This window comes from Cynocephalus volans, chromosome X (genome assembly GCF_027409185.1).
Source record: "Cynocephalus volans isolate mCynVol1 chromosome X, mCynVol1.pri, whole genome shotgun sequence".
Taxonomy (NCBI): domain Eukaryota; kingdom Metazoa; phylum Chordata; class Mammalia; order Dermoptera; family Cynocephalidae; genus Cynocephalus; species Cynocephalus volans.
In genome coordinates, this window is record NC_084478.1 from 155,574,767 (window position 1) to 155,600,027 (window position 25,261).

Below are 25,261 nucleotides of genomic sequence, written 5' to 3' on the forward strand. Positions count from 1 at the left end.
TGCATAAATACAGTATTCAAATGTCTTTCTCTACTAGCCTAACCACAGTATAAGTTTCCATTTATGGGGATGTAAACCAATGCACAACCTGGCATGTTTTTAATTGCTTCCTTAGAAAGATTACCATTTCGATTTTGTGCGGGGGAAGATGTAGCAGCCTCTTCTCCAAACCACCCCTTTGCCTCCGGACTTCTCTGGGGCCAGCAGCCGCCTGACCAGGGGCCCGGGGCAGCGGGCTCTGCCGACGACCATGGGCTCCGTGCCCAACCAGCAGTTTGCAGGTGGCTGCGCCAAAGCGGCTGAGGAGGCACCCGAGGAGGCGCCGGAAGACGCGGCCCGGTCGGCAGAAGAACCGCAGCTGCTGCACGGTGCCCGGCATCTGTAAGTGGTTCAACGTGCGTATGGAGTTCGGCTTCCTGTCCATGACCACCTGCGCCGGGGTCGCACTCGACCCGCCAGTAGACGCCTTTGTGCAGCAGAGTAAGCTGCACATGGAGGGCTTCCAGAGCCCGAAGGAGGGTGAGGCAGTGGAGTTCACCTTTAAGAAGTCCGCCAAGGGCCTGGAATCTATTCGTGTCACCGGACCTGGTGGGGTGTTCTGTATGGGGAGTGAGAGGCGGCCAAAGGGGAAGAGCATGCAGAAGCGTAGATCTAAAGGAGACAGGTGCTACAATTGTGGGGGTCTAGACCATCAAGCCAAGGAATGCGAGCTGCCACCCCAGCCCAAGAAGTGCCACTTCTGCCCAGAGCATCAGCCATATGGTGGCCTCATGTCCACTGAAGGCCCAGCAGGCCCCAGCTCACAGGGAAAGCCAGCCTATTTTCGGGAAAAGAAGAGATCCACAGCTCTACCCTGCTCCCAGAGGCCCAGAATTGAGCCACACGGGGTGGGGGCTATTCTTTCACTATCAGGAAGTTTCAAGGAGCAGGCATCAATCAGCAGAATGGAGAAAGTGGGGATAAGGTTGGGTTGAGGGTAGCTGGCACTGCCATGTATCTCAGGCCAGGGTTCACTGCATTATCCCTTCCTCCCTCTTCAGGGGGAAGGGGTGAGGCAAAGGAACTCCAACGGTTCTCTATCCAAATACAAGTTAAGGGCCTTGGGGGAGTCACCCTAGAACCTGCATGCTTTATCTGAGGTTCCATCCCAGAATCTCCAACTTTTGAAAGTGGCCTGGATATGAAAGTTTTCCCTTTAAAGAAGGATATGTAGTAATATTTCCCATGCTAGAGTGAAATGATTAAGACCCAACCCACAAGCCACTACGTTCTGTGGGAGGGAATCTCTCAGCAGTAAGGCAGCTTTTTGTCATATCTTGTTTCATCTTGTTTCCTCGTAACCCACTCTTGGGATGGGGTGCTGGAAACTGTCCCAAGCAGTGGGTTGTGGTGACAGGCAAAAAGGGTGGCTGGGGGAACAGCTGCAGATTTTCTGCTCCTAAGCTCACTTCCACCCCATTCCAGGCAATGTGATTTTATTTGCCTCCGTGGATAACTGCACCTTGGGTCCCACTTTCTCCAGGATGCCAACTGCACTAGCTATGTGCAAATGATGTATCTTGTGCATTTTAACTTTTTTTTTCTTAATATAAATATTCTGGTTTTGTATTTTTGTATATTTTAATCTAAGGCCCTCATTCCTGCACTGTGTTCTCAGGTACATGAGCGATCTCAGGGATAAGGCAGCAGCAGCTCCAGGTCTGCATAGCAGGAATTCTTTGTTGTTTTATCACCATGGAGAGCAACTATTTGGAGTGCATAGCCTATTGAACCTCATTTTTGCCAATTAGAGCTGGCTTTTCTGCCACAGTGTCCTGAAACCCCCCCTCCACCTTGAAAATGTTTCATGGGAGACTAGGTTTTAACTGGGTTGCCCCATGACTTGGTCTCCTTCTACTGGAAGATTGGAAAGTAGTCTAAAACAGGAAAAGGTGGTGTAGAAAGGTTAGGAGAGGCTGGGCCAGGTAAAACGCCCAGAGGGGAAGCCAAGGTTAGGTGAGGGTTAATCCTAGGGCAGGCCACTTGCTTTGCATAACAGATCCATCCTTCACTGGATTAGGCTAGGTTTGTCATGCACAACATGGTGTACATGTGTGTACTTGTAAAAAATGTAAGTAGGTAAAGGTAAGTTTTAAGACCACTACGCCTGTACCCAACCTGTGCTGTCCAGGAATGGATGTATGAAGCAAGGACTAAACTTCTTAACCTTTCAAACTCCTTGGCTTCCAGGGAGACCCATAAGCGAGGGCCTCTTTGTGGTGCTTGGAGCCAGTGTCCTGCCCTGCTGCAGTAGTGATTAATAGTGTTGTGGTAGCTAGAGGAGGAAAAAAGGGTTTCGTTTACATGCTGTGAGATCACTGCAAACCTACCTCACTGTTGAAACGGGACAAATGCAATAGAACGCATTGGGTGTCGTGTGTCTGATCCTGGGTTCTTATCTCCTCCAAATACTGTCCCCCTCTAGTTTTTGTATTTGTCTGGACTTTGTAGAACTCCACTGAGTTGGTGATTGCTAGGTGGCCTAGTCTGTGTAAATATAACGTGTTGGTCTTTATGTTCTTTTGGGGTTTTATTGTTTACAAACTTCTTGTACTGAGAGAAAAACAGCCAAAGCATCTTTGACAGAAGGTTCTGCACCAGGCAAAAAGATGTGAAACGTAAGTTAGGGGGGCTCTCTTGTTGAAGAGGTGATCTTGAATCATTCTTTTGTGCTGACCTTCCCCTATTTCCTATTTTGGCCCAGATCTTCTGTCCTAAAAACTTGAGCCTATCCTACCCTACCTTCTTCTCCATCCCCACCCCCCTTCCCCCCAAAAAACCTACGCACCCACACACATACACATTTAATTCTTATGGTGTCTCCAGAACTCTTAAATGATTTATGCAAAAATTCTGCAGAAGCTAGGAACCTTCCATGCCTTGTTCCCAACCTCCTAAGTCAAGACCATTTTTTTATATGACTCATGCCAAACACTTCACACTGCTCTATGTGGATGGATCAAACCTACTTAATCTAATCCTAAAGTAGGGAGAAGCAGTTGGGGGGGCGGCTTCCATGTAGAAAGTGGAGTCAGGAAAGGGAATATGAATGTATATCCAAGTCACTCAGGAACTTTTATGCAGGTGCCAAGAAACTTATGCCAAAGTGGCCACAAGATTGTTGAATAGCAGATAGACGAATGTAACTTCATGTTTACTGCTAGAAACCAAAGCTTTGTGTAAAATCTTGAATTTATGGGGAGGGTGGGAGGGTAGGAAAGCATGTACCTGTCTGTTTGTTTCTCTGACTGTTTGTTTCTCTGATCCCTTCCCCTCAGTCCTGAACTGCAGGAGACTAATCCGTCTGGGGCTCTGGTGACCCCATCACTCGGGTATGTTTATTTGATGGATGATTTTGCTGTACTGGGTACTTCCCACTTTCTAATCATTTTGTAACACACGCTGACTCTTTTCCCTTCCCTTCTTTCCCTGGGAAAATACAATGAATAAAGACTTATTGGTACTGAAAAAAAAAAAAAAAAAGAAAGATTACCATTTCTTCTTTCCACTACTAGTTTTTAGTTGCTAATAAGCAGGCAGAATTTTAATGATGATGTAATAATTTAATTTAATTTGGATGATGTACTAAGAGCAGTTTTTACCAAGATGTCTCAAATGCAGGTTCATATGGGCATATCCCATTCAAAATATATTATTATAATATGAGCGTACTTCAAAAATTTCATGGAAAAATAGAATTAAAAGATAATATGAATGAATCTTTCCATGAACTTTTTGAAGTACCCTGGTACTTTGGGATCATGCAACTGGCCCCCCATGGCCCCCAGACCCAAGACTAAAGTTCCTCTGCTTTCTCAGGTCAAGTTTTCAGCTCATTAATTTTCTTCTGGATTAGTAACCTGATATGGCCCTCTATAACCGTGCGGGCACCAGCCAAACTGGGCACTCTAGAACAGTCTGGGGGTACTTAGTGACACACACTTTAAAGAACACTGTTTTTAAATAATGTTTCCTTCCATATCTTGTCTGTGGTGGTGGATAAACAAACCCACATATGGTATAAAATTGCATAGAACTAAACACACATATACACACACATGCACAAACACAAATAAGTACAAAACTGGGGAAATCTAAATAAAGATTGGTGGATGGTATCAATGTCAATATCCAGGATGTGACATTATACTAGTTTTGCAAGATGTTACCACAGGGAGAAGCTGGGTAAAGAGTACACAGGATCTCTCTGTAGTTTTTCTTACAATTGCATGTGTATCTACAATTTTCTCAAAAATTTACATTAAAAATGCTGCTTCCACATAGAAACTCTAGGATGCTGCAAAATTCAACTGGTTACTTTTCTGAAGAAAGCAGGAAGGAAGAGGCTGAGGAAATGAGGGAAAAAGAAGTAAAATAGGAGTGAATATGAAACTTCATAGAGGGAAGGATTACTAAAAGAACACTGCAATCTCTGAAAAAGTATCACATATCCTAAATCTACTTCAGATAATGATATTAATGAGTAAAAGGTTATTACAGAACACCTAGTTCAACCTCTGCATTTTAAAGATCTGAAAAGTGAGGCTCAAAATCTAATTTGTCAAAAAAGCGTTAGAAAAAAGAAACTGGCTTTCCAACTTTGGCATATGGAAGGACTGCTTAAACAAGATACATAATGTACTAACCATAAAAAAAGAGACTGAAAAATTTAACTACATTAAAATTAAGAACTTGTAAAAAATAAAGAACTTATTTATCAAAAGTCACCAAAAACAAACAAACAAACAGTAAAAGGACAAGTACAAACAACACTTAGAGAAGACATTTACAACACAGATGAGGGTAATTCAAAAAGTTCATGGAAAGATTTGTATTATCTTTTAATTCTATTTTTTGAACTTTTTGAAGTGGCCTCGTATAACCAACAAAGCATTAGTGTCCTAAATATAAAAAAAATTTTATAAATCAGTATGAGAAAAATAAACAACCCAATAGAAAGCAGCCAAAAGAAACAAACAAGTATTTCAGACAGCAAACATCAGTGGCTCATAAACCTAAGCAAAGATGCTTAACTTCACTAGTAATTAGAGAAATGCAAATTAATATCAGAGTGAAATAAAATTTCACAAACAATAATTGGCAAAAAGTCAAACAATAGGGCTGGCCAGTGAGCTCAGTTGGTTACAGTGCAGGTTATAACACCAAGGTTAAGGGTTCCGATACTCATACCAGCAAGCTGCCAAAAAAACAAAAAAAAAAGTCAAACAATTCCAAGTATTGAGAAAATATAAACCAATGGAAACTCATACATTGCTAGAGGGACTGAACACTGGAACAATCACTGTGGAGAGAAAGTTCACCTCTTATCGTAAAGTTACACATTTCAAGACCTATCATTATGTGTGTATGAGATTTCCTATATATAATGCCTGAGTGCGTGTGGTTGTGTGTATATACGTATCCTACACACAAACACACGTACACACACGCCCCATGGGGGAAAAACCTTTTCATACATATACACCAAAAGATACTATAAAGATAAAGAGGCTGGCCAGTTAGCTCAGTTGGTTACAGTGCAGGTTATAACACCAAGGTCAAGGGTTCTGATACCCATACCAGCCAGCTGCCAAAAAATAAAAAAATTTTAAAAATTTAAAAAAGATACTATAAAGATACTCATTGTTCGTAACAGCACTGATCATAGCAGGAAAAAAAAAAAGAACTGGCTGGTCCGAGTGCAGTGGTATAACTAATTGGTCACAACCAGTTACAGATTTCTTCGTTCTTTCTCCACTCCCACTACTTCACTTGACTAGCCTTTAAAAAATAAAAAAATAAAAACTGCAAACAACCTAAAGGTCCATCAACAGATGAATGGATAAATTCTGATATGGGGGCTTGCTGGTTAGCTCAATTGGTTAGAGTGTGGTACTGATAACACCAAGGTGTAAGGTTCAATCCCTGCTGCCAAAACCAAAACAGAACGAAAAATTCTGGAATATCCCAAAGTGAAATATTTATTCGGCAATGACAATGAATAAATTATAGCTACCTAAAACCTTATAAAGAATCTTAGCAATATAACACTGAGTAAAAAATATGTATATAAACCATTTCTACAAAGCTGAAAATGAGAAAACTAACATTATCTAGGTTTCCATACATATGTGTTAAAACTTTTTTAAAGCAATAGAATGATCATAACAAAAACAAGGCTAATGGTTACAGGGTGGCTGGGAGGCAGGGAGATGAAATAGGGAAGTAACACACAGGTACATAGAACTGTATTGCTAATGTTCTAATTTTCAAGTTGGGTAGTAGGTGCATAAGTACTTATTTTATTAATATGCATATATTTTACATCTTTTCCATATGCACTGAGTATTATTATATTTTTAAAAGATAGTTTCCTTAAAAAGAAAGTGATTTTCCTAAGGCTATCTTGCTGGTTAGTGAAGGAAGTTAGTTATAACGAAGAAGTTTCCAGTCCCCTACATCAAAAAATTTCCATAATGCTAGGTACATATTAGGAACTAAACAGACACTTGTTAATGCACTATGAATTTCATGACTACTTAAAATTATTAATTCCAATCATGGATTCTATAAATCCATTAATTAGTCTTCTGATTTGATTTTACTTTGATTACACTGCCTTCCTTGGTATCTTTGATAAGTAATAAGTAATATGTCTGAATTTGTACAAGAATATTTTAATAGCACTGCCTTACATTTCAAAACAAATATATATTATACTAATATTTTTCATCAAAGTCTAGGTTTCAACCTAAGTTAACAAATGACTAGGAATTTTAAAATACATTTACAAATTCCATTTCACAAAATTGCTCCCTTGCTATGGCTATCATCCTTTGGTTGAACCAGTGGCCATAACAACATGACACCCAATTCTGTTCTACCAAATTACTATTGGTTCTTGATAGAGTTTGGATGTGTTGTCCCTGCCAAAACTCATGTGGTAATCTGATCCCCAACATGGCAGTGCTAGAAGCTGTTCAAGTCATGGGGGTGGATCCCTCATGAATAGATTAATGCTGTCCTTGGGGGCGGAGGGGTAGTGAGTGAATTCCCCATCTGCTAATTCACACAAGAGCTGGTTGTTTAAAAGACCCTGGCACCTCCTCTCTCTCGCTCTCTCTTGCTTCCTCTCGCCATGTGATCTGCTTGTACCCGCTGGCTGCCTGCCGCTTTTCTGCCATGAGTAGAAGCAGCCTAAGGCCCGTGCCAGATGCAGCTGTCCCAGAATTGTAAGCCAAATAAAACTCTTTTCCTTATAGATTACCCAGTCTCAGGTATTTCTGTTATAGCAATACAAAACGGGTTAAGACAATTCTCAAGTATATAGATATGAATTGTCTATTTACTGCTCCCTACTGTCTTCTAGCAGCTGTCACTCAGCCAATCCAAGGACTGCCTCTGGGAAATAATGGCAGGTGGCCACTGGTGGTGTTCCCTAGGAAGCCTGACCATAGTATTCTAGCATCAACAAAAATCCTCTCCTCCATTAGCACTGTTAGCTAAGAAGTTAATATGATCATGGTAGAGTTTAATTAATTCTAGAGCATAGTACTAACAAAGGCACAGGTCTACATTTGATCCTCAATCATTCAGGTCAGTGTAAAACTAAAAAGTACAACAACTATTAAAGGTGCATGAACAGCACTTCCTAAAATATATCATTGTTCCATCCAAAATGTAGACAATTCAGTTCAAATTCATTACTATTAAAGAGGAAACTAAAATTTGGGGCAGAGTGCAGTCAAACGAGCAATCAAGAGATAGAGACCTGAAGAGTAAAATAGATAAACTCCCCCCCACAAAAGAATCCACTCCTAGACAGTGAAGCCTAAACACACAGCACAGAATTATAGAGCTTGCAAGGAATTTAGGTATAGATCACCCAGGAACCCTCACAGTTCACAAATAAGGAAACTGAGGTGACAAGTAATAGAGCTGAGCCTGGAATTCAGTATTTCTGAATTCCACATTTCTGAACTCTCATTCAAATACTGAATAATCTTGGACAAGCCACTTACCCTCTTTCTGTCCATTTCCTCAGCTATGATGAAGAGGTTTCTCTAAGGTATTTTACCAGTTCCAGGACTTGCTAAGTCTACAGACCATCTAGCAGCCCAAGCCCTTCATTTTACAGACACAGAAGCTAGCAAACTATAGTTATTCATGGTAGGGTATTCCATTCCTGGCATATAGACACTTCAGATTTGCTCATTCATTTTCACATGATCCTAGGACATATGTGATGGTTAATTTTAAGTGTCAACATGGCTGGGCCACTTGGTGTCCAGATATTTGGAAAAGCATTATCCTGGATGTGTCTGTGAGGGTTTTTCTGGATGAGATTAAGATTCGAATCAGTAGCCTGAGTAAAGCAGACTGCCCTCTCTAATGTGGGAGGGCCTCATCCAATTAGTTAAAGGCCTAAATAGAACAAAAAAGCTGACCTTTCCTCCAATAAAAAGTCCTCCTGCCTGAAGGCCTTCAAACTAGAACACTAGTTTTGCCTGCCTTCAAAATTGAACTGAGAGGTGAGCCAGCAGCCGAACCGCGCGGCTAGATGCAGACTCTCACCCGGCCTCGGACCCAGTGGGGAGTGACCGCCAGGCCCTGCCCCCCGAGCCCTGAATCAGCGCCACCCAGGATGACTTGAAGTGTGAAAGTGAAGATAGGACACCAATGTGGAACTTATTGTGAGTAATTCAGGTGACAAGTAGATAATGCAAGATAGTGGCCGCACCAACTCTGATTTTTTGTTAGTGAGTTGATTTGGTGCTCTTGATTTGGTACTATTCTGAATGTTTAGAAATCCCTAATTTATGGGGCTTTCTCTTTCCTTCTGTTCTGTTATTGAAAAATAAAAATCTTATGGTGAGTTTTGGGGGAAAAAAAAAATGAACTGAAACAGTGACTCTTCCTGGGTCTTCAGCCTACCAGCCTTTAGACTGGAACTTACACCATCAGCTCTCCTGGGTCTCTGGCTTACTAACTGCAGATATTGGGTCTTGTCAGCCTGCATAATCCCAAGAGCCAATTCCTTATAATAATTCTCTGTCTATATATGTGCACATCCTATTAGTTTTGTTTCTCTGGAGAATCCTAATAAGCAAATGTGTATAACAAACTAATGCTTATAAAGCACTTAAAACTGACTGAAATAATTATTTCTGCAACACAGACATCCTAACAGAACACAAATGCCTACACTGAAGGTAAAATGAAAAAGAAAAAAAAAGATCAAAAAGAAAATCCATTTCAAATCTTGATCCATGTAAAATGATAAGATTATTGCCATCTTCATGTAAAAGCAGTTAAAATGAGACACCATTATCATTTCTGAATATCTGGTACCCATTAAAATGGTAATAAACTCACAAAAATAGTAACTTTAAAAGAACTTATACCTCAATAAAGCTATTAAAAAATTTTTAAATAAGTGTTTTCAAAATACACAAAAAAGTTATCAAAAAGACTTACAAAATGAAAAAATATTTAATTAGTAAATAACCTCATTTGGTATTTATAGTGAAGTGAATACTTTTAAAATAGCAAATTGCTCAAGAAAGTCAATGTTGTAAAGGTGTGTACAATCATGGTGATGCTCATAAATATAACTACAAAGAATATTAAATACCTAAAATCATAATGAAAAAGATAAGATGTTGTACATATTACAAAACACAGCATGCAAGCGTAGAGGAAATGACTTCATTTCTAAAGTATGAGTAAAGACTTTTTTTTTTTTAACCAAATACAACAGTAATGTTTAAAGACTGGACAATATGATCTTTCTTTCAGTCAAGCTCTACAAATCTGTAAGTGGGAAATAAGATTAGAAATACTAATAGATAAAGTGTGGTGTTGATAACACCAAGGTACAGGGTTTGATCCCTGTGCTGGACAGCCCAAAAAAACCCCAACCAAACAAAAATACACAAATAGAATCATATTTCCTTCATTCAGCAAGCATTTATTGAGCACATACTAAATACCAGGCACAGAGGCACTAGGGATGCAGCAGCGAGCAAAAACAGTCATATATATATATTTTTAATTTTCTAAAAGGTCACACAGCAAGGACAAAAATCCAATGTTCTAAATCTTAACTCCATCTCTTGATCTATTTACATCATCTTCTGGGTGACCCTAGCCAACTTTATTTTTATTTATTTTTTTATTTTATTTTGTCGATATACAATGTGGTTGATTATTATGGCCCATTACCGAAACCTTCCTCCCTCTTCTCTCTCCCCCTCCCCCCAACAATGTCCTTTCTGTTCGCTTGTATCAACTTCAAGGAATTGAATTTATTTATTTATTTTTAGCTCCCACCAATAAGTGAGAACATGTGGTATTTCTCTTTCTGTGCCTGACTTGTTTCACTTAATATAATTCTCTCTAGGTCCATCCATGTCATTGCAAATGGCAGTATTTCATTCTTTTTTATAGCTGAGTAATATTCCATCATGTAAATATACCGCATTTTCTGTATCCACTCATCTGATGATGGACATTTGGGCTGGTTCCAACTCTTGGCTATTGTAAAGAGTGCTGCGAACAGGTATACCTTCGACTTGATGATTTCCATTCCTCTGGGTATATTCCCAGCAGTGGGATAGCTGGGTCATATGGTAGATCTATCTGCAATTGTTTGAGGAACCTCCATACCATTTTCCATAGAGGCTGCACCATTTTGCAGTCCCAACAAAAATGTATGAGAGTTCCTTTTTCTCCGCAACTTCGCCAGTATTTATCGTTCAGTCTTTTGTATTTTAGCCATCCTCACTGGGGTGAGATGGTATCTCAGTGTGGTTTTGATTTGCATTTCCCGAAAGCTGAGTGATGCTGAGCATTTTTTCATATGTCTGTTGGCCATTTGTATATCTTCCTTAGAGAAATGCCTACTTAGCTCTTTTGCCCATTTTTTAATTGGGTTGCTTGTTTTTTCTTGTAAAGTTGTTTGAGTTCCTTGTATATTCTGGATATTAATCCTTTGTCAGATGTCTATTTTGCAAATATTTTCTCCCACTCTGTTGGTTGTCTTTTAACTCTGTTAATTGTTTCTTTTGCTGTGCAGAAGCTCTTTAGTTTGATATAATCCCATTTGTTTATTTATCCTTTGGTTGCCCGTGCTTTTGGGGTCATATTCATGAAGTCTGTGTCCAGTCCTACTTCCTGAAGTGTTTCTCCTATGTTTTCTTTAAGAAGTTTTATTGTTTCAGGGCGTATATTTAATTCTTTAATCCATTTTGAGTTGACTTTAGTGTATGGTGAAAGGTATGGGTCTAGTTTCATTCTCCTGCATATTGATATCCAATTCTCCTAGCACCATTTGCAGAAGAGGCAGTCTCTTCCCCAGTGTATAGGCTTGGTGCCTTTGTCAAAGATCCGATGGCTGTAGGTCTGTGGGTTGATTTCTGGATTCTCTATTCTATTCCATTGATCAGTGTGTCTGTTTTTATGCCAGTACCGTACTGAAAAACAGTCATAGTTCTTACCTTCATGGAACTTACTATGGAGAGGGAAGCTAGATACTAAATAAGTTAGCAAACAAATATAATATGCAAATGTAAGGTCAACTGCAAAAAGTATGAAAGAAGGTTCACAGTGATATGAGAACCTGGGAACCTGGCACTGTCTGAGGTAAGGATCAGGGACAGCTTCCTTGGAGAAGTGATAATTAAAATGAGCTCTGAGAGATGAGTAAGAGTTGAGGCAACTGACTACAGAACAGAAGTGTACCAGGCAAGGGGAATGGTATATACAAAGGTCCTGTGGCAGATGACACAAAAAGTGAGAAAGATTTCTTGCAGAAAAAGAAAATCCATCATAAAATCCACCATAAATCTATCATAAAATCCATATAAAATTGCCAAAACAATCCTGAAAAGGAAGAACAAAGTTGGAGGTCTCACATTTCCTGATTTCAAAACATATTACAAAATAACACATAATCAAAGTAACCAAAAGTTATCAAAGTAATCAAAACTGTGTAGTACTGGCATAAATACAGACATATGGACCAATGGAATAAAATAGCCCAGAAATAAACCCTCACATATATGGTCAAATGATCTTCAACAAGGGTAATCAAGACCACTCAACCAGGAAAGGAGAGTCTGTTCAACTAATGGCCCTGGGAAAACTGGATATCCATATGCAAAAGGACAAAGTTGAGGAAACACTTATTCTATTTTATGGAATGACATGTTGCCTGATTCTAGAATCACGATAAAGCCAACTGAGATCTTTAACTTAAAAAAAAAAAGAATAAAGTTGGACCCTTATCTTACACCATATATAAAAATTAACTAAAAGTGGATTAAAGACCTAAATGAAAGACCTATAAACTAAACAATAAACTAAACCTAAAACTATAAAACTGCTTGAAGAAAACATAGGGAAAAGATCCATAACATTTGGATTTGACAATGATTTCATGGATGTGACACTAAAAGCACAGGCAACAAAGCAAAAATAGATAAATGGGACTACACCAAATTTTAAAACTTCTGTTCATCAAAGTAAACAGTCAACAGAGTAAAAAGGCAACCTATGGAATGTGAGGAAATAGTTGTAAATCATATATCTGATAAGGTATTATTATCCAGAACATATACAGAACTCCTACCACTGAGCAACAAAAACCAAATAACCCCCCCAAAATAGATAAAGGACTTAAGTAGACATTTCTCAAAACATGATATACAAACGGCAACAAGCATAAAAAATGATGTTCAATATCACTAATCATTACGGGAATGCAAATGAAAACCACAATGAGATATCACCTCACACCCATTAAGATAGGTTAAAAAAAACAAGTGTTGGTGAGTATGTAGAGAAACTGAAACCCTTGGTGGGAATATAAAATGGTATAGCCACTGTTGAAAACAGTATGAAGTTCCTCAAAAAATTAAACATAGAACTACCATATGATCCAGCAGTCCCACTTCTGGGTATATATCCAAAAGAACTGAATACTCAGCTTTAAAAAGGAAGAAAATCCTGTCATATACTACAACATGGATTAACCAGAAGATATTATGCGAAGTGAAATAAGCCAGTCACAGAAGGACAAATACTGCACAATTCCACTCAGCTGAGGTATCTAAAATAGTCAAACTCACAGAACTCTGGTGGCTGCCAGGGAATTAGGGGGCAGGGCAAATGAGGAATTGTTGTTTAATGGGTACAGAGTTTCGGTTTTATAAGATGAGGTAGTTCTGGAGATCTGCTGCACACAATGTGAATACACTTAGCACTACTCAACTCTACACTTAAAAAGGATAAGATGGTAAATTTTATGTTACATGTTTTTTTACCACAATTAAAAATAAAAATTATTTAAGAGATGTGGAAGAGCTGGAGAAAGCAGTTTGGTAGTTCCTCAAAAAATTAAACATAGAATTACCATATAACCCAGCAATTCCACTCTTATATACTCAAGAGAATTGAAAACATATGTCTACACAAAACGAGAGCAAAAATGTTCAAAGCAGCATTATTCAAAATAGCCAAAAAGTACAAACAACCCAAATGTCCATCAGCTGAACAGTTAGGCAAAATTTGGTGTATATCCATACAATGGACTATTATTCAACCATAAGAAGGAATGAAGTACTGATACATGCTACAACATAGATGAACTTTGAAAATATTATGCTAAATGAAAGTAGTCAGTCACAAAGGAGCACATACTATATGATTCCATCTATGTGAAATGTCCAGAATAGGAAAATCCATACAGATAAGAAAGTAGATTGGTGGTTGCCAGGGGCTGGGGGACTGAGCCTAATAGCTAACCAGTACAGCATTTCTTTTTGAGGTGGTAAAAATGTGACAGAATTAGACAGCTGTGATGGTTGTGCAACAATACTGCATATACTAAAAACCATTTAATCCCCATATGGGCCAGCTGCATAAATAAATAAATAAATAAATAAATAAATAAATAAATAAATACCACCTAAGTGTATAGTTTAAAATGGTGAATTTTATAGCAATTATATCTCAATTTTAAAAAGTGAATGAAAAAAGAGTGAGAGTGATAACAACAAGGTATTTATCCAGAGAGCAGTGGAAAGTCACTGAAGGCCTTCAGGTATGCATTTGTAAAAGACCCCTCTGTTGCTGTGTGGAAGATGAATTAGAGAGGGCAGGAGGGGATGAGATCACGTACCGCAATGATTCAGGTATGTGACAGTAGTAGCTTGGACTTGGATAGTGTTACGGATGGGTATGAAGGCATAAAGAGGAGTAGATGGATTGAGAACACCTTCAAAAACAGAACCTATTGGATCTATTGACAGATTAGGAGATGAAGGGAAAGAGGAAATATTAAGAATGACTACTAGGTATCTAGCTTGAGCTACTAGGTAGGGGATCGTACCATTTATTGAAAGGGGGAAGACTGGAGAAGGAACAAATATGAAAAAGGAGAGAGAATGATTACTTGGACTAGAGTGGCAGTCATGATGATAAAGAAAAGTGGCTTCTACTAGTTATGGTACTGAATTGGTTATGAGGGAATAAGATGCAATTCATGTCCTGGTAAGTCAGAATGATGTGGTCAGGTCTGAATGTCTATTAAGAGCCATTTTATCTAGTGGCAATGAAACAGAAGCATTTTGGTAAGGAATGTGCTCTGAAAAAGGCCTGATCCCCAGCTCTTTAAATAAATGACCACCAATACTCAAGATAATAAACTACCACCCTGTCCCCATGTAGTAAAAGTTCCTGGAAGTATGCACCCATCTTTTAAGCAGGATAACTAAGGTAACCAGTCATATGATATTACACGAAGTAGTGTCATGATATATTACCCCAAATGCTTATTTCATCCCAGTCCCTTCCTTATTTCTCCTGCACCAAATCAGAAGATTGAGGACATGGACTCACTGGAGTCATGAGTTTCAGAAAAGACCATCTATGGGAAGATTCCTATAGCTAATGTTGTGGAGACTTAAAGCCACTTGATGTTCATTTTTAGTGCCCCCTCTAAATTTTATTACAGCAAATATAAGGCACTTTAGATCGATGTTTCGGTCTTTCTGCTGTGTTACGGACTGGATGCTTGTGCTCCCTCCCCCCTCAAATTCATATGTTGAAATCCTAACCCCCCAATGTGTTGTTATTAGGATGTGGGGCATCTGAGAGGTGATTAGATAATGTGGGTGGAGCTCTCATGAATGGGATTAGTGCCCTTACAAAACAGACCCAAGGGAACTCTTTTTCACTATGTGAAAATACAGTAAGAAGATGACAGCCAGCAACAAAGAGGGCCCTCACCAGAACCCAACCATGCCCACATCCTGATCTCAGATTTCCAGCTTCAAGAACTGTGAGAAATAAATTTCTGTGGTTTATAAGCCACCCAGTCTATGGTATTTTCTTATAACAGCTTGAACTCACTTGCAGTTGGAACCTATGCCCTCTAAATTGACTAGCTCCTACTGTAAGTGCCATAAACAATAACCCTAAACCATTGCTCAGCTGCCTCCTACTGTAATGAGGTCCATCCCTCAAATCCCATGACTTCAGTCCTTTGGGTCCCCAAAGGCCCGGTTCACATGCTACCTCCTCTATAAAGCTCTCCCCAGCCACCGCAGCCGAAGTAAGCCAGCACCTCCTTCTCAACACTTACTGCGCTTAGCATGCGTGCCCCCAAAAGGATGGCACTGATGACCTACGAGCGTTGTGTGGGGGTTGGTACTGTGTATTTGTCTTCTGTCTTTTCTGCCAGACTGCAAGCTACTGGAAAGCAGGGTTGTGCCTTATACACCTCTACAGCACCAAGTAAGGCATGGGTTTTCAAAAAAAGCTTGTGATTCATATGATTGTTTTCAGAAAAGAAGCCAAAGTAAATTGTGCACTATATTATAGATCCTTTAATCCATAAAACTGCAAACTATATTAATTGTGAAGCTTAAAGTACATCCCCACTGCTTACCCAACAGGTGTAGCTTACATAATCTGTTCTACCCAGCTGTTACTTATTTGTGACAGTTCCCTCCTGGTTTCTGCTCCCTGTTCATCTGTGTGATTACTGCACCTTCCAGTATAATATCCTTATTCTTTGCTCAAATCATAAAAGAATTGTTAATTTCCCTTTATGATAGCACTAAAAAAGGCTGAAACTTAAAAAAAAACAAAACAAAACCCTATAGAGATATCCCTGGGGTTCTCCATGACTATAAAACTCAAAAAACAATCCTGGAATAAAACAGTATTTATAAATATTGCCATAAAATGTATTTATTAGCCCAAGAATTTTTTTTTTCCATTTTGGCGGGGTTTTTCCCTATAGTCTTCTTTCACAAAATATTCTTCAGTATGCCTACTATTTAGAATTGTGTTACCCAAAAGTTATAAGATGGGATGAGGTGATGATGCAAATGAATGTTGAGAATATGGGCAAATGAATGGAACAAGGAGGGCTGGAGGCAGTAACAAAAGTCTAAAAGTCAGGAAAAATGAAAATCCGCGAACTTGGTGATGCTCCAGAGAGGAAACCAGCAAGTGTTGACGCTAACCTGGCAGAAACATCAATACTTCCTGGCTCCCCCACTGGGTGCATCAATTTACCATAGGCCGGCTGCTCTTCTGCTGCAAGTGACAAATAGTTAATGCTTTCAACAATATGAAAAGGAACAGACCCATAGTAATTGAGAAGTATGGCTGTGGACAGTAATGAAAAGGAGGTGTGATTGCTGGGAGTCTCAGGTAGTCAGCTCTTCTGCTGATTAGCTTAATGGTCTTGGGCAAATCATTTCCCCTTACTGAAAAATACCAGTGTTTCATAACATTAGTGTGATAGAAGAAGTTAACATGCGGTATCCTGAGACTACCATTCTTAAAAAAGCCTGCTTGCAAGCTTGGGTCTTGGCTGGTGTCTGGGGACTTGGATTTCAGGAGGGTTCCCAACCACTCTAACTGATGAGTGGCTCACTGTTCCTAAATTGTACAAAAATGTGGTTTATGCTGAATACCTGCTTTCCTTCTTAGAGTCTGGAATTCCGGTACATACCAGGCAGAGGGTGCCTACGTAACCAGCTCCCAATAAAAACCCTAAGCACTGAGTCTCTAATGAGATTTCATGGTAGACAACATCTCACACAAGTTGTCACAATCATTCCTAGAGGAATTAAGCACACTCTGTGTGACTTCAGTGGGACTGCTGAAAGTTTACGTGTGGTTTCCTCCAGACTTGGCCCCATGCACCTTTTCCTTTTACTAACTTTGCTCCATATCCTTTCACTGTAATAAATCACAGCCCTGAGTATACCTATATGCTAAGTCCTGTGAGTCCTGCCAGTGAACCATCAAACCTGGGGGTAGTCTGGGGGACCTCTGAAACAACTGGTATAGTGTTGAAGAGTCCACCCAACATTTTTCCAACAATCTTGTGAAGTATTATTATTCCTATTCTATAGATGAAGAGTTGGAAAGGTGAACAGAGAGTGTGCCCGGAAAGTATTTCAGTGTTTACTGGATTATATATGGGTGTTCTCAAACTTTAGTGATCCTATGAACCAAAAAGAGAAGAGAAACACTTGGATGTATATAAACTACAGCCTTAAGTGCCCAATTTCTCAAGCTAGGTAGTAAATGGCAGAAGTAGGACTTGCACTAACCCTTCTAACAAAATTGAGGCTCTTCTCACAACACAACTGCTTCCAGATCCCTCAAACTCTGCAGTTCCTCTGGTTTGCTCTGCCTTCTTGCTACAGGTATCTCCACCCAGCTGATGGCAACTGGGTGCAAACAGAAGAAAGTACACTACATTTCCAGCACCAAATACTAAGTAGTATCCTGAATCCAAATAATGCACACTTACCACAGTAAGGGAAATGATATACAGCTCTTGGAGAGTTAACACTGCAGCTTTGGTTTTCAAAATAGATTTGATGTGCTGGTGGCAACAGAAAAAATAAGCTTATCAACTGCATTTAACAAAAAGTATATGAATCTGCTTACAATTTTAGAAGTTGAGGACAGTATATTAATTATAGGCTTCGTTCTATGAATGGCCAAGAAAGGCAAGGGGGTTAAAGATTATCTTTCTGGTGGGTAGAGAAAACTACCTCAAGCAAACGGCAAACTTTTTCTGATTACTTTTTAAATGGGCATGTGATTATTATTTTTTCTCATTTAAAATAAGTATAGTATAGGACTTTGTCCACTGAAAAGGAAATTATTTTTAGTACTATGCACTTATCTGTAGCCCAGTCTGAAATGCATAAGCTTATTAGTGGCTGCTTACTCAACTAATCATTTTTCATCTGTTATTACTGATTCAGACTATGTTGTCAACTCAGTTCAAAACAATTCAGCAAGTATTTATTGAACATCTATTCTTTATCTGATGATGTGCTAGGTGTGCTAAATATCAAGAACACTGTTCGAATTTTTCCAAGAAAACCTGGGTGAAGAGTAAGGACTAGGAAAACACTGCCACCATAATACTTTAAGACAACATATAATACAGGAGCCTAAAAAACAAATAATGGTTCTCTGCTTGAACATGGTAAGACTCACCAATCCTCCCACATTCTATTAAGTAAATATGGGACAAGAAATCCATGACAATCTGTATTTCACAAATACAGGTTAACTACCTAAATCTGAGTATCCATGGCCCAACATCATCTAAAAACTACATCTTCTATAATCAAGAAGTCAGCTGAACCGTCAACCTGTCCATACGCTGCAGTGATTGAGGGGCTGTCTGCCAACATGCTGGCATGGGGCATCCCACGCCCATATCTGCAGTGCTGAGCACTCATTCATCATTAAGCTGCAGTAGTGTTAACATATGCTGCAGTCGTGCTAATGTTTGTTTTATGATCACCACTGCTCTACCCTTACACCAAGCCAAGAAGTTAAATGTTAAGTGAATGAAAATAAACTTGAGAGCAGAACCTAATTCACTTGTGGAAGTTCAGAACCTCTCTCCAGCCAACCAGAAAAACTACCCCAACCTCAAGGACTCCAGATGTATAAAGCATTACAGATGTACAGGAAATTTCACCACCTTGAAGGAAAAAATAACATTTTTATTTTGGATCCTATCCTGCACCCTCCTTGAGAGAACTGATCAACCATGCTAGAAAAGCAGTCAGCTTTGATGATTTTTTCTATCACTCAACAAACCAGCATTTCAATTAACTCAATGGGCTAGTTCTTTGCACATCATGCAGACAGGGAGGTTAGCTATGGTTCTTCCAGCAGCCATTAGCCATCCTTTACCTCCCAGAACCCATCGCTCAGTGGGTGGTCCACTGGCAGCTTGGGTGAGAAAACAAGCTCATTTGGACAGTTGTATCAATATAAAAACAGCCAGCTTCATCTGCCAAATCTCACCTTTGCTAAAAGTCCATTAGGAATGCTGGAATTCACCTGATGTATAGGCACTCAATATTACTCACTACTAAAGGGCTGAATTATTAACAATAATCATAAACAAAGGAACAAAGAGGAAACCCTTATAAAAGTATTTAGGAGACACTTAAGAGTTTAATGTTGCTTAAACAGTAAAAAACACATCGGCAGGAAAAAAGACAAAACCTATTTGCGTTTGTGTAAAGATTTATTTCAAGTTATAATGGTTTATAGGTTTCCCACCTTGCACAGGGTCAGCCTAGCATCTATTTGCAAAAGAACAGTTTTCCGTGTATAGTTCATATCAAAGGTGTCAAATGCAACAAAATCCTTTTTATCTGATATCCAAACAACCAGAAAATAACTGAGATGCACAAACTATTTTTGGTACAAAGAGAAAAGACAAGTAAATATAAAACAGTAACTTATTCATAAAGACAAATTTCATGCTATGTCACAAATGTATTAGGTATAGTGCACTTACCATGCCCTCAGTATCTATAGCCAAGCATAGAAGGGTAATTAAAGATCCTAAAGACTAGAACCTTGTCAGTCTTGCTCACCCATGTGTCCCCAAGATCTACCACAGTGCCCACCACATAGTAGGTGCTCAGTGAATATTTGTTGAATGAAATAATCCTCTGCAAAACGATAAAATGCCCTAAGATTATACTATGGTCAGTATAGCTTCGGCATTAGATGTATTTATTCTAATTCTTAGAAAACTGGTAATCAGTATATGGTATTCCCCAATTAACCAGAACTCATTCTCTAATCATTCTGGATAAGAAGGGGTTTACTATAAATCACTGTCTACAAATAAAGGTTATTATTTATGTGAAACATATATATTGTTCTTTCAGCAAATATTTCTTGAACACCTACTAGGCACCAGGCGCTGTGCTAGAAGCTAAGGATACACTGAACTCTCCATGCCCCGAGCTGTTTTCAGTCTAAGACAGCCTTTCTCAATTGGGGTTCCTCATCTCCAATTGCACAGGAAAGAAGTTAATTTATTACATACAATGCATGCCCTAGGGCATCAGGGCTTAATTCTCTCCAGGTGAGAAAGACTGGTCCAGGGAGCCATACAAGTTAAAAGCAATTATAATACAATAAGGTAAAAAGGTTGCTTTTGGGTAGAGTCAAGTTCAACTGTTCAACCTAGACCTAGCAGGAGCCAAGATGCACAGAGCATTTGTAATACTTGTGTAAATGCAAAAATATTGCAACACACAAGCAAATATATTTCTAAACATAATAAAATAAAAGTAGTATTTTCCACACTCAGCAATGTCAGGCCAAGGTTATTAGTAAAGCAAAACAGGGAAAAAAAAAGTTTAATTACCATGATAATTTAAGAAGGAAACCAAAAACCTTATTGTTCCAATTAAAAAAAAAAAAAAAGCAATTACCTGAATTATTTTGTTAATTGCCTCCATATATTGCTTCCATTAGACTGGCCTTGCCTTGGACTCAAAGTAATAAATAAGCTACCTATTTCATTAATTCTTATTTTGAATATTTCAGTCTTATTCTGAATTCTCATTCTTCCATATAGTCTAATTTCTAGTCTGGGCCTCTTTGACTGATAAAGACATTTTCTGTGTGCTATTATGACTATATGCTGCATGCTTTATGGAACCAAAGCAGTTTGAAAGCTTCTAGAATCAGAGAGATAAATTTAGCCTAATATTTCACACTTACAATTAAGTTTTCACGTATTGGTGATCCAGAAATTCATACCTGTTAAATATCACTCTGATAAGCTAAATTGACACCATTCACTCGGCCAAGCCCCTTAAATCTACTTTGTCAAGGAATGCCTTATTTTGAATTTTTAGCATAAAATAATTTTATAAGACAAAAGGAATCTTGTTGTATAAACTCTCGAAAAACCTTTAAATCCACACTACTACTAATGTAATCACTAGGAATTTTATTAAGAGTAAAACAAAATGAGATAACATAAAAGTTCATGACCCTTAAGTCTCAACTAGTCCAGACTTCCAATTAAACATGCCTGTGAAAAAAAATAAATTGTACAGACAAAGCTACTACTATTTATTTATTGTATTTATGGAGATGTTGATTAAGAACAGGCTGTGCTTTTATTGCACTCAGAGAAATCCAACTGTTAAATCTTTTAAGATATCCTCTACATGCCTAAGTCCTAAAACGCTGTACACCAAATCCAACAATTTCTTTCTACCTCAAAGCTGTCAAAAGCAAAATCATGATTCATCGCACAGGAAGGAACACAATTATTAATGACAAAGACATCAAGGCTATAATCTTTAAAAAATACAGTGAATCCCTTTTTTTTTTTAACTTGAAATTGGAAAACCTGGGAAAATAAATGGCATTTTTAAACCAATTTGGCAAGCATAACTGAATTATACAAGATGATGCTACCCCTAATAAGAGTCTTACACATCAGGTTTAAAATACAACAAAAGCCCTGTTCTAACATGCAGTCTCTAGTTTTCGATGACCAACAAGTACAATAAACACCACCGAATTTTACTTCACATTCAAAGCCAATTTCAGACACATACAGGTACACCAAAAAAAACCCCCCAAAAAACAAAAAACCACAACTGATTCTGAAAGTAATTCATAGTTCTATCTGTAAAATATTAAAACAGTCATAACATACCACTTGGACTGCATTTACACTGCTGTGCAAGTCTCAAAGTCCAGCCCCCATCTTTAATTTTAGACTTCTACTGATTTAGATGGGAGTGCCCCTCAAAGAATCTCTACCAGGAAAAAGATGAAGACAGCATGTGGTTTATTGGTCTAAGAGATCTAAAATTTGCCCCCCACCCCAAAATTTTGAAGCCATTTCTTAGCAATGAGTATTCAGTACTATGCTTCACATTCAGTCCAGTGGTCTGCATATCAATTCCTTGCTCTAGGCATAAGGCTTAGATGTGACTCCTCAGAACCTTCCAGCTTACTGCACTGGTACAAATTCCTCACACTTCCCATACTCCTTGTTGTGCAGGAAAATGTGAACAGTTGGACATTCCAGCTGAAACAATGAGGTCAAAGCTCATTTCAGTATGAGCAAAAGTGATTCTCTGTGGACATCTTGGTCAGGGTGCAAAGTATTAGCCTCAAACCTGCAGGCTGGCACCTCAACAACTGCTGCAAATTCTACTGCATGCCCTGGTTTCCTGGGCCAGCACTGCTTAATTACTAGACTCTAATACAATGCAGATCCCTCTCAGCAAAAGGGAGCAAAGGGGCTTTTAGATCAGTATTTACTTGGGTTGTTCGGATTCAAATCCTTTAAAAAAAAATGGGGATTTCAACATCTCAATTTTAAGCTAATAAATTTATTATGATCCAGAGCCCAGTTGTTTTCCATCATAAGGGTGCCTTGTGAAAAGACTGACCTTTTCCTAAATATTACAATTACCTCACCTTGTCACTTTTCCCTTTTTGTCACCCCCCAAAAACACTCCCAGATCACAAGAATCTATGCGAAATAGAACTATGAAGTACAATGCTCTTTTACATTCTCAGGCTAAAAGTGAGAAGCCAATTTTAGTCACTTGCTTTAGCATCCAGTACAATTCATTTCCTATGGATTTCAAGATCCTTGAAATGTACAACCTCTATTGCTCTGTGCCACACATAATAATCTGCTCCAATTTCATACTGTATATTTCTGGGTGAGGTAAACATTTAGCTAAACATTAGTATAGCACTACTGCAATAATAATATTCTAAAGAGTCATGTACAAGTATTACTTTTAGCCAGGGTTCATTTGTGAAAGTTTCAAATGCAGAAAAAATGAGAGCAAATTTATCCAACATATGAAAAATATGTTAGCAATGCTTTGATTAGGAATAAATGCATGAAAAGAACCAAACTGACAAGTTCTCAAAACATGTACTGTTAAGGGGATGAGGATAGGGGAAAGTGCTCAGCACTCACCCTCTTTCTTAACTACAGAAAAATCAAAATTTGCAGATGAACCCTTTCTTTCACATCACTGGCAGAAATAAAATCCTATTCCCGCCACCTCCTCTTGCAATTAAGGAAGTTGCTACAAATAGCAGCATAGAAGTAAATGGCCCCTGTTTTGCTCCTTTCTTAACGTACTCTCTAGGAGTAAACAGGTTACTCATAAAAGTCAGTAGCCAGAAATCGCTTTTCCCTAAGTCGAACTCCTACGGAAATGAAATTCCCTTTTCTGGGGATTTAGAAGGGGTAAACGTGGACAGAGAAGCCCAGCAGCAGCCTGCCTTCTCGCATAGCTTCCGTGTCTGGAGCATTTAGTACTCCGGGAGGCTTCCGACCCGCGCTCTGCAGCACCGGCAGCGGCGGTGCAGCCTCCAGGCGTCTCCACGTCCACCCAGCCCACCCTGACAATCGCCCTGACTTGTTCAATCCCCTAACGGCACGCTTCAGGGGCTGGGTCTCCAAAGTTTGCCTGGCCTGCGGTTAGCAGCTCCCCGTTGGGCCGAACCGTCTACAAGACGGAGTCCTGCCCAAGCCTCGGTTCCTTCGACCCCCAGCTCTTCTTTCGGGCCACAGTGACAGGTCTAGGTTTACCTCCATGTGCTCGTGGCAGAGGAAACAAAAGAAAGCAACCTCCCTGATAATAAAACGCCATCTTCCACTAATTAGCAAACTGAGGGCCCCCCTGCTCGGTACGCCCAGCAGTCCCCCACCACCCAGCCCGAGGGCGGCCCCCAGTCTGAGGCAGAGTTCCCCGAAGCCCCGGAAACCCTGGCTACATGGCCCTGGGGGCGGGGGTGGGCCACCCCAAGAGCCCTACCTGCCTCCCCACTTTGGCCGCCCGGGCAATGGGTTTCCGTCAAAATGAGAAAGGGGGTGCGGGGATGGGGTCTCCCAGAGATACAATGGCCCCCTCAGAAAATGATCGGGGGGACCGGAGAAGGGGCTGGCGAGCAAGTCACCCGGCACGCGCGTGTACTTACAAAACGATTCAAGCTCTGGCGGAACATCGCGTCGAAGGCTGCCGGGCACTGAGCTGGGATCTCCTGGGCTGTCTGCGAAGGGACCGTCCACAACACACACTGCGGCGTGGGCCGCCGCTGCACAGCGGACAGCGAGGCGGGCTGCCCGCCACCCGCCCTGCTTGGCTCCCGGCGCTCTCCCGCCCCCCGGCCGCCCGCGTCCCCGCCCCCCGTCCGTCAGGCCCCGAGGCCACGGCCCCGCCGCTCCCGCTTATCTGGCCCCGGCACCGCCTGCCGGCCGCTCCCGCAGCAGCCGACAGAGAAGGCGAGCCCGGCGCGCGGGGGAGGGACGGCGGGGCAGCGCCAGGCTCCTCCCGCAGGGAGGAGGGCGCCCCGAGCTGCTCTCTCTGCCAGCGCCGGGCTCGGCACCGGCTGTCTGCACCGCTCCCCGCTGGCCTTCGCCGCTGCCCCACTCGGGACACGGGGACCCTCCAGAGGCACCCCAGCCCTCACCTGCCTCAGCCCGACACTACTCCCCTACCTCGGTCAGGAGCCACAGCCCCCTCGCCCCGGCCCTAACTCGTCCGCCACGCCGCGCCGCCCCGCGCTGTCGTCCCGCACTCGGGCTGAGGAGCCTGGGCGCACCCGCCGCTCCGCCCCGAGCCTGCCAGACGGCCGGCTCCCCGCTTCCCGGCGGAGAAGAGCCGGGTCTGAGCGAGGAGTGGGGACCTCAGGGAACTGTGGGACCTCAGGGAACTGTGGAGACCTCAGCGCGAGCGGGGCGGAGGCACGAGTTATCAAAGCCGCTCCCTTCTCATCTCCAAAGGTGGAGGTCTCTCACTACCCTCGCTTCGCTACACTTCCACCTGGGCGGCTTTCCCTCCTCTCGCCCCTTCTCTAG

General features: G+C 40.5%; 1 protein-coding gene and 1 pseudogene across 1 annotated transcript in view; one reads left to right on the top strand and one right to left on the bottom strand.

Annotated features, from left to right (window-relative positions):
* ATP11C (ATPase phospholipid transporting 11C) overlaps nucleotides 1–24,972 on the bottom strand; it is a 189,012-nt gene extending 164,040 nt beyond the window's left edge. The window contains exons 1-2 of the mRNA XM_063083465.1: nucleotides 24,902–24,972; nucleotides 24,382–24,453 (exon numbers count right to left, since the gene is read on the bottom strand). Of these exons, the coding sequence (XP_062939535.1) occupies nucleotides 24,382–24,408 (27 nt within the window). The 5' untranslated portion in view covers nucleotides 24,409–24,453; nucleotides 24,902–24,972. The remainder of the gene's footprint in view (nucleotides 1–24,381; nucleotides 24,454–24,901) is intronic.
* On the top strand, nucleotides 251–877 carry LOC134366552 (protein lin-28 homolog A-like; annotated as a pseudogene).
* Nucleotides 24,973–25,261: the final 289 nt, after the last annotated feature.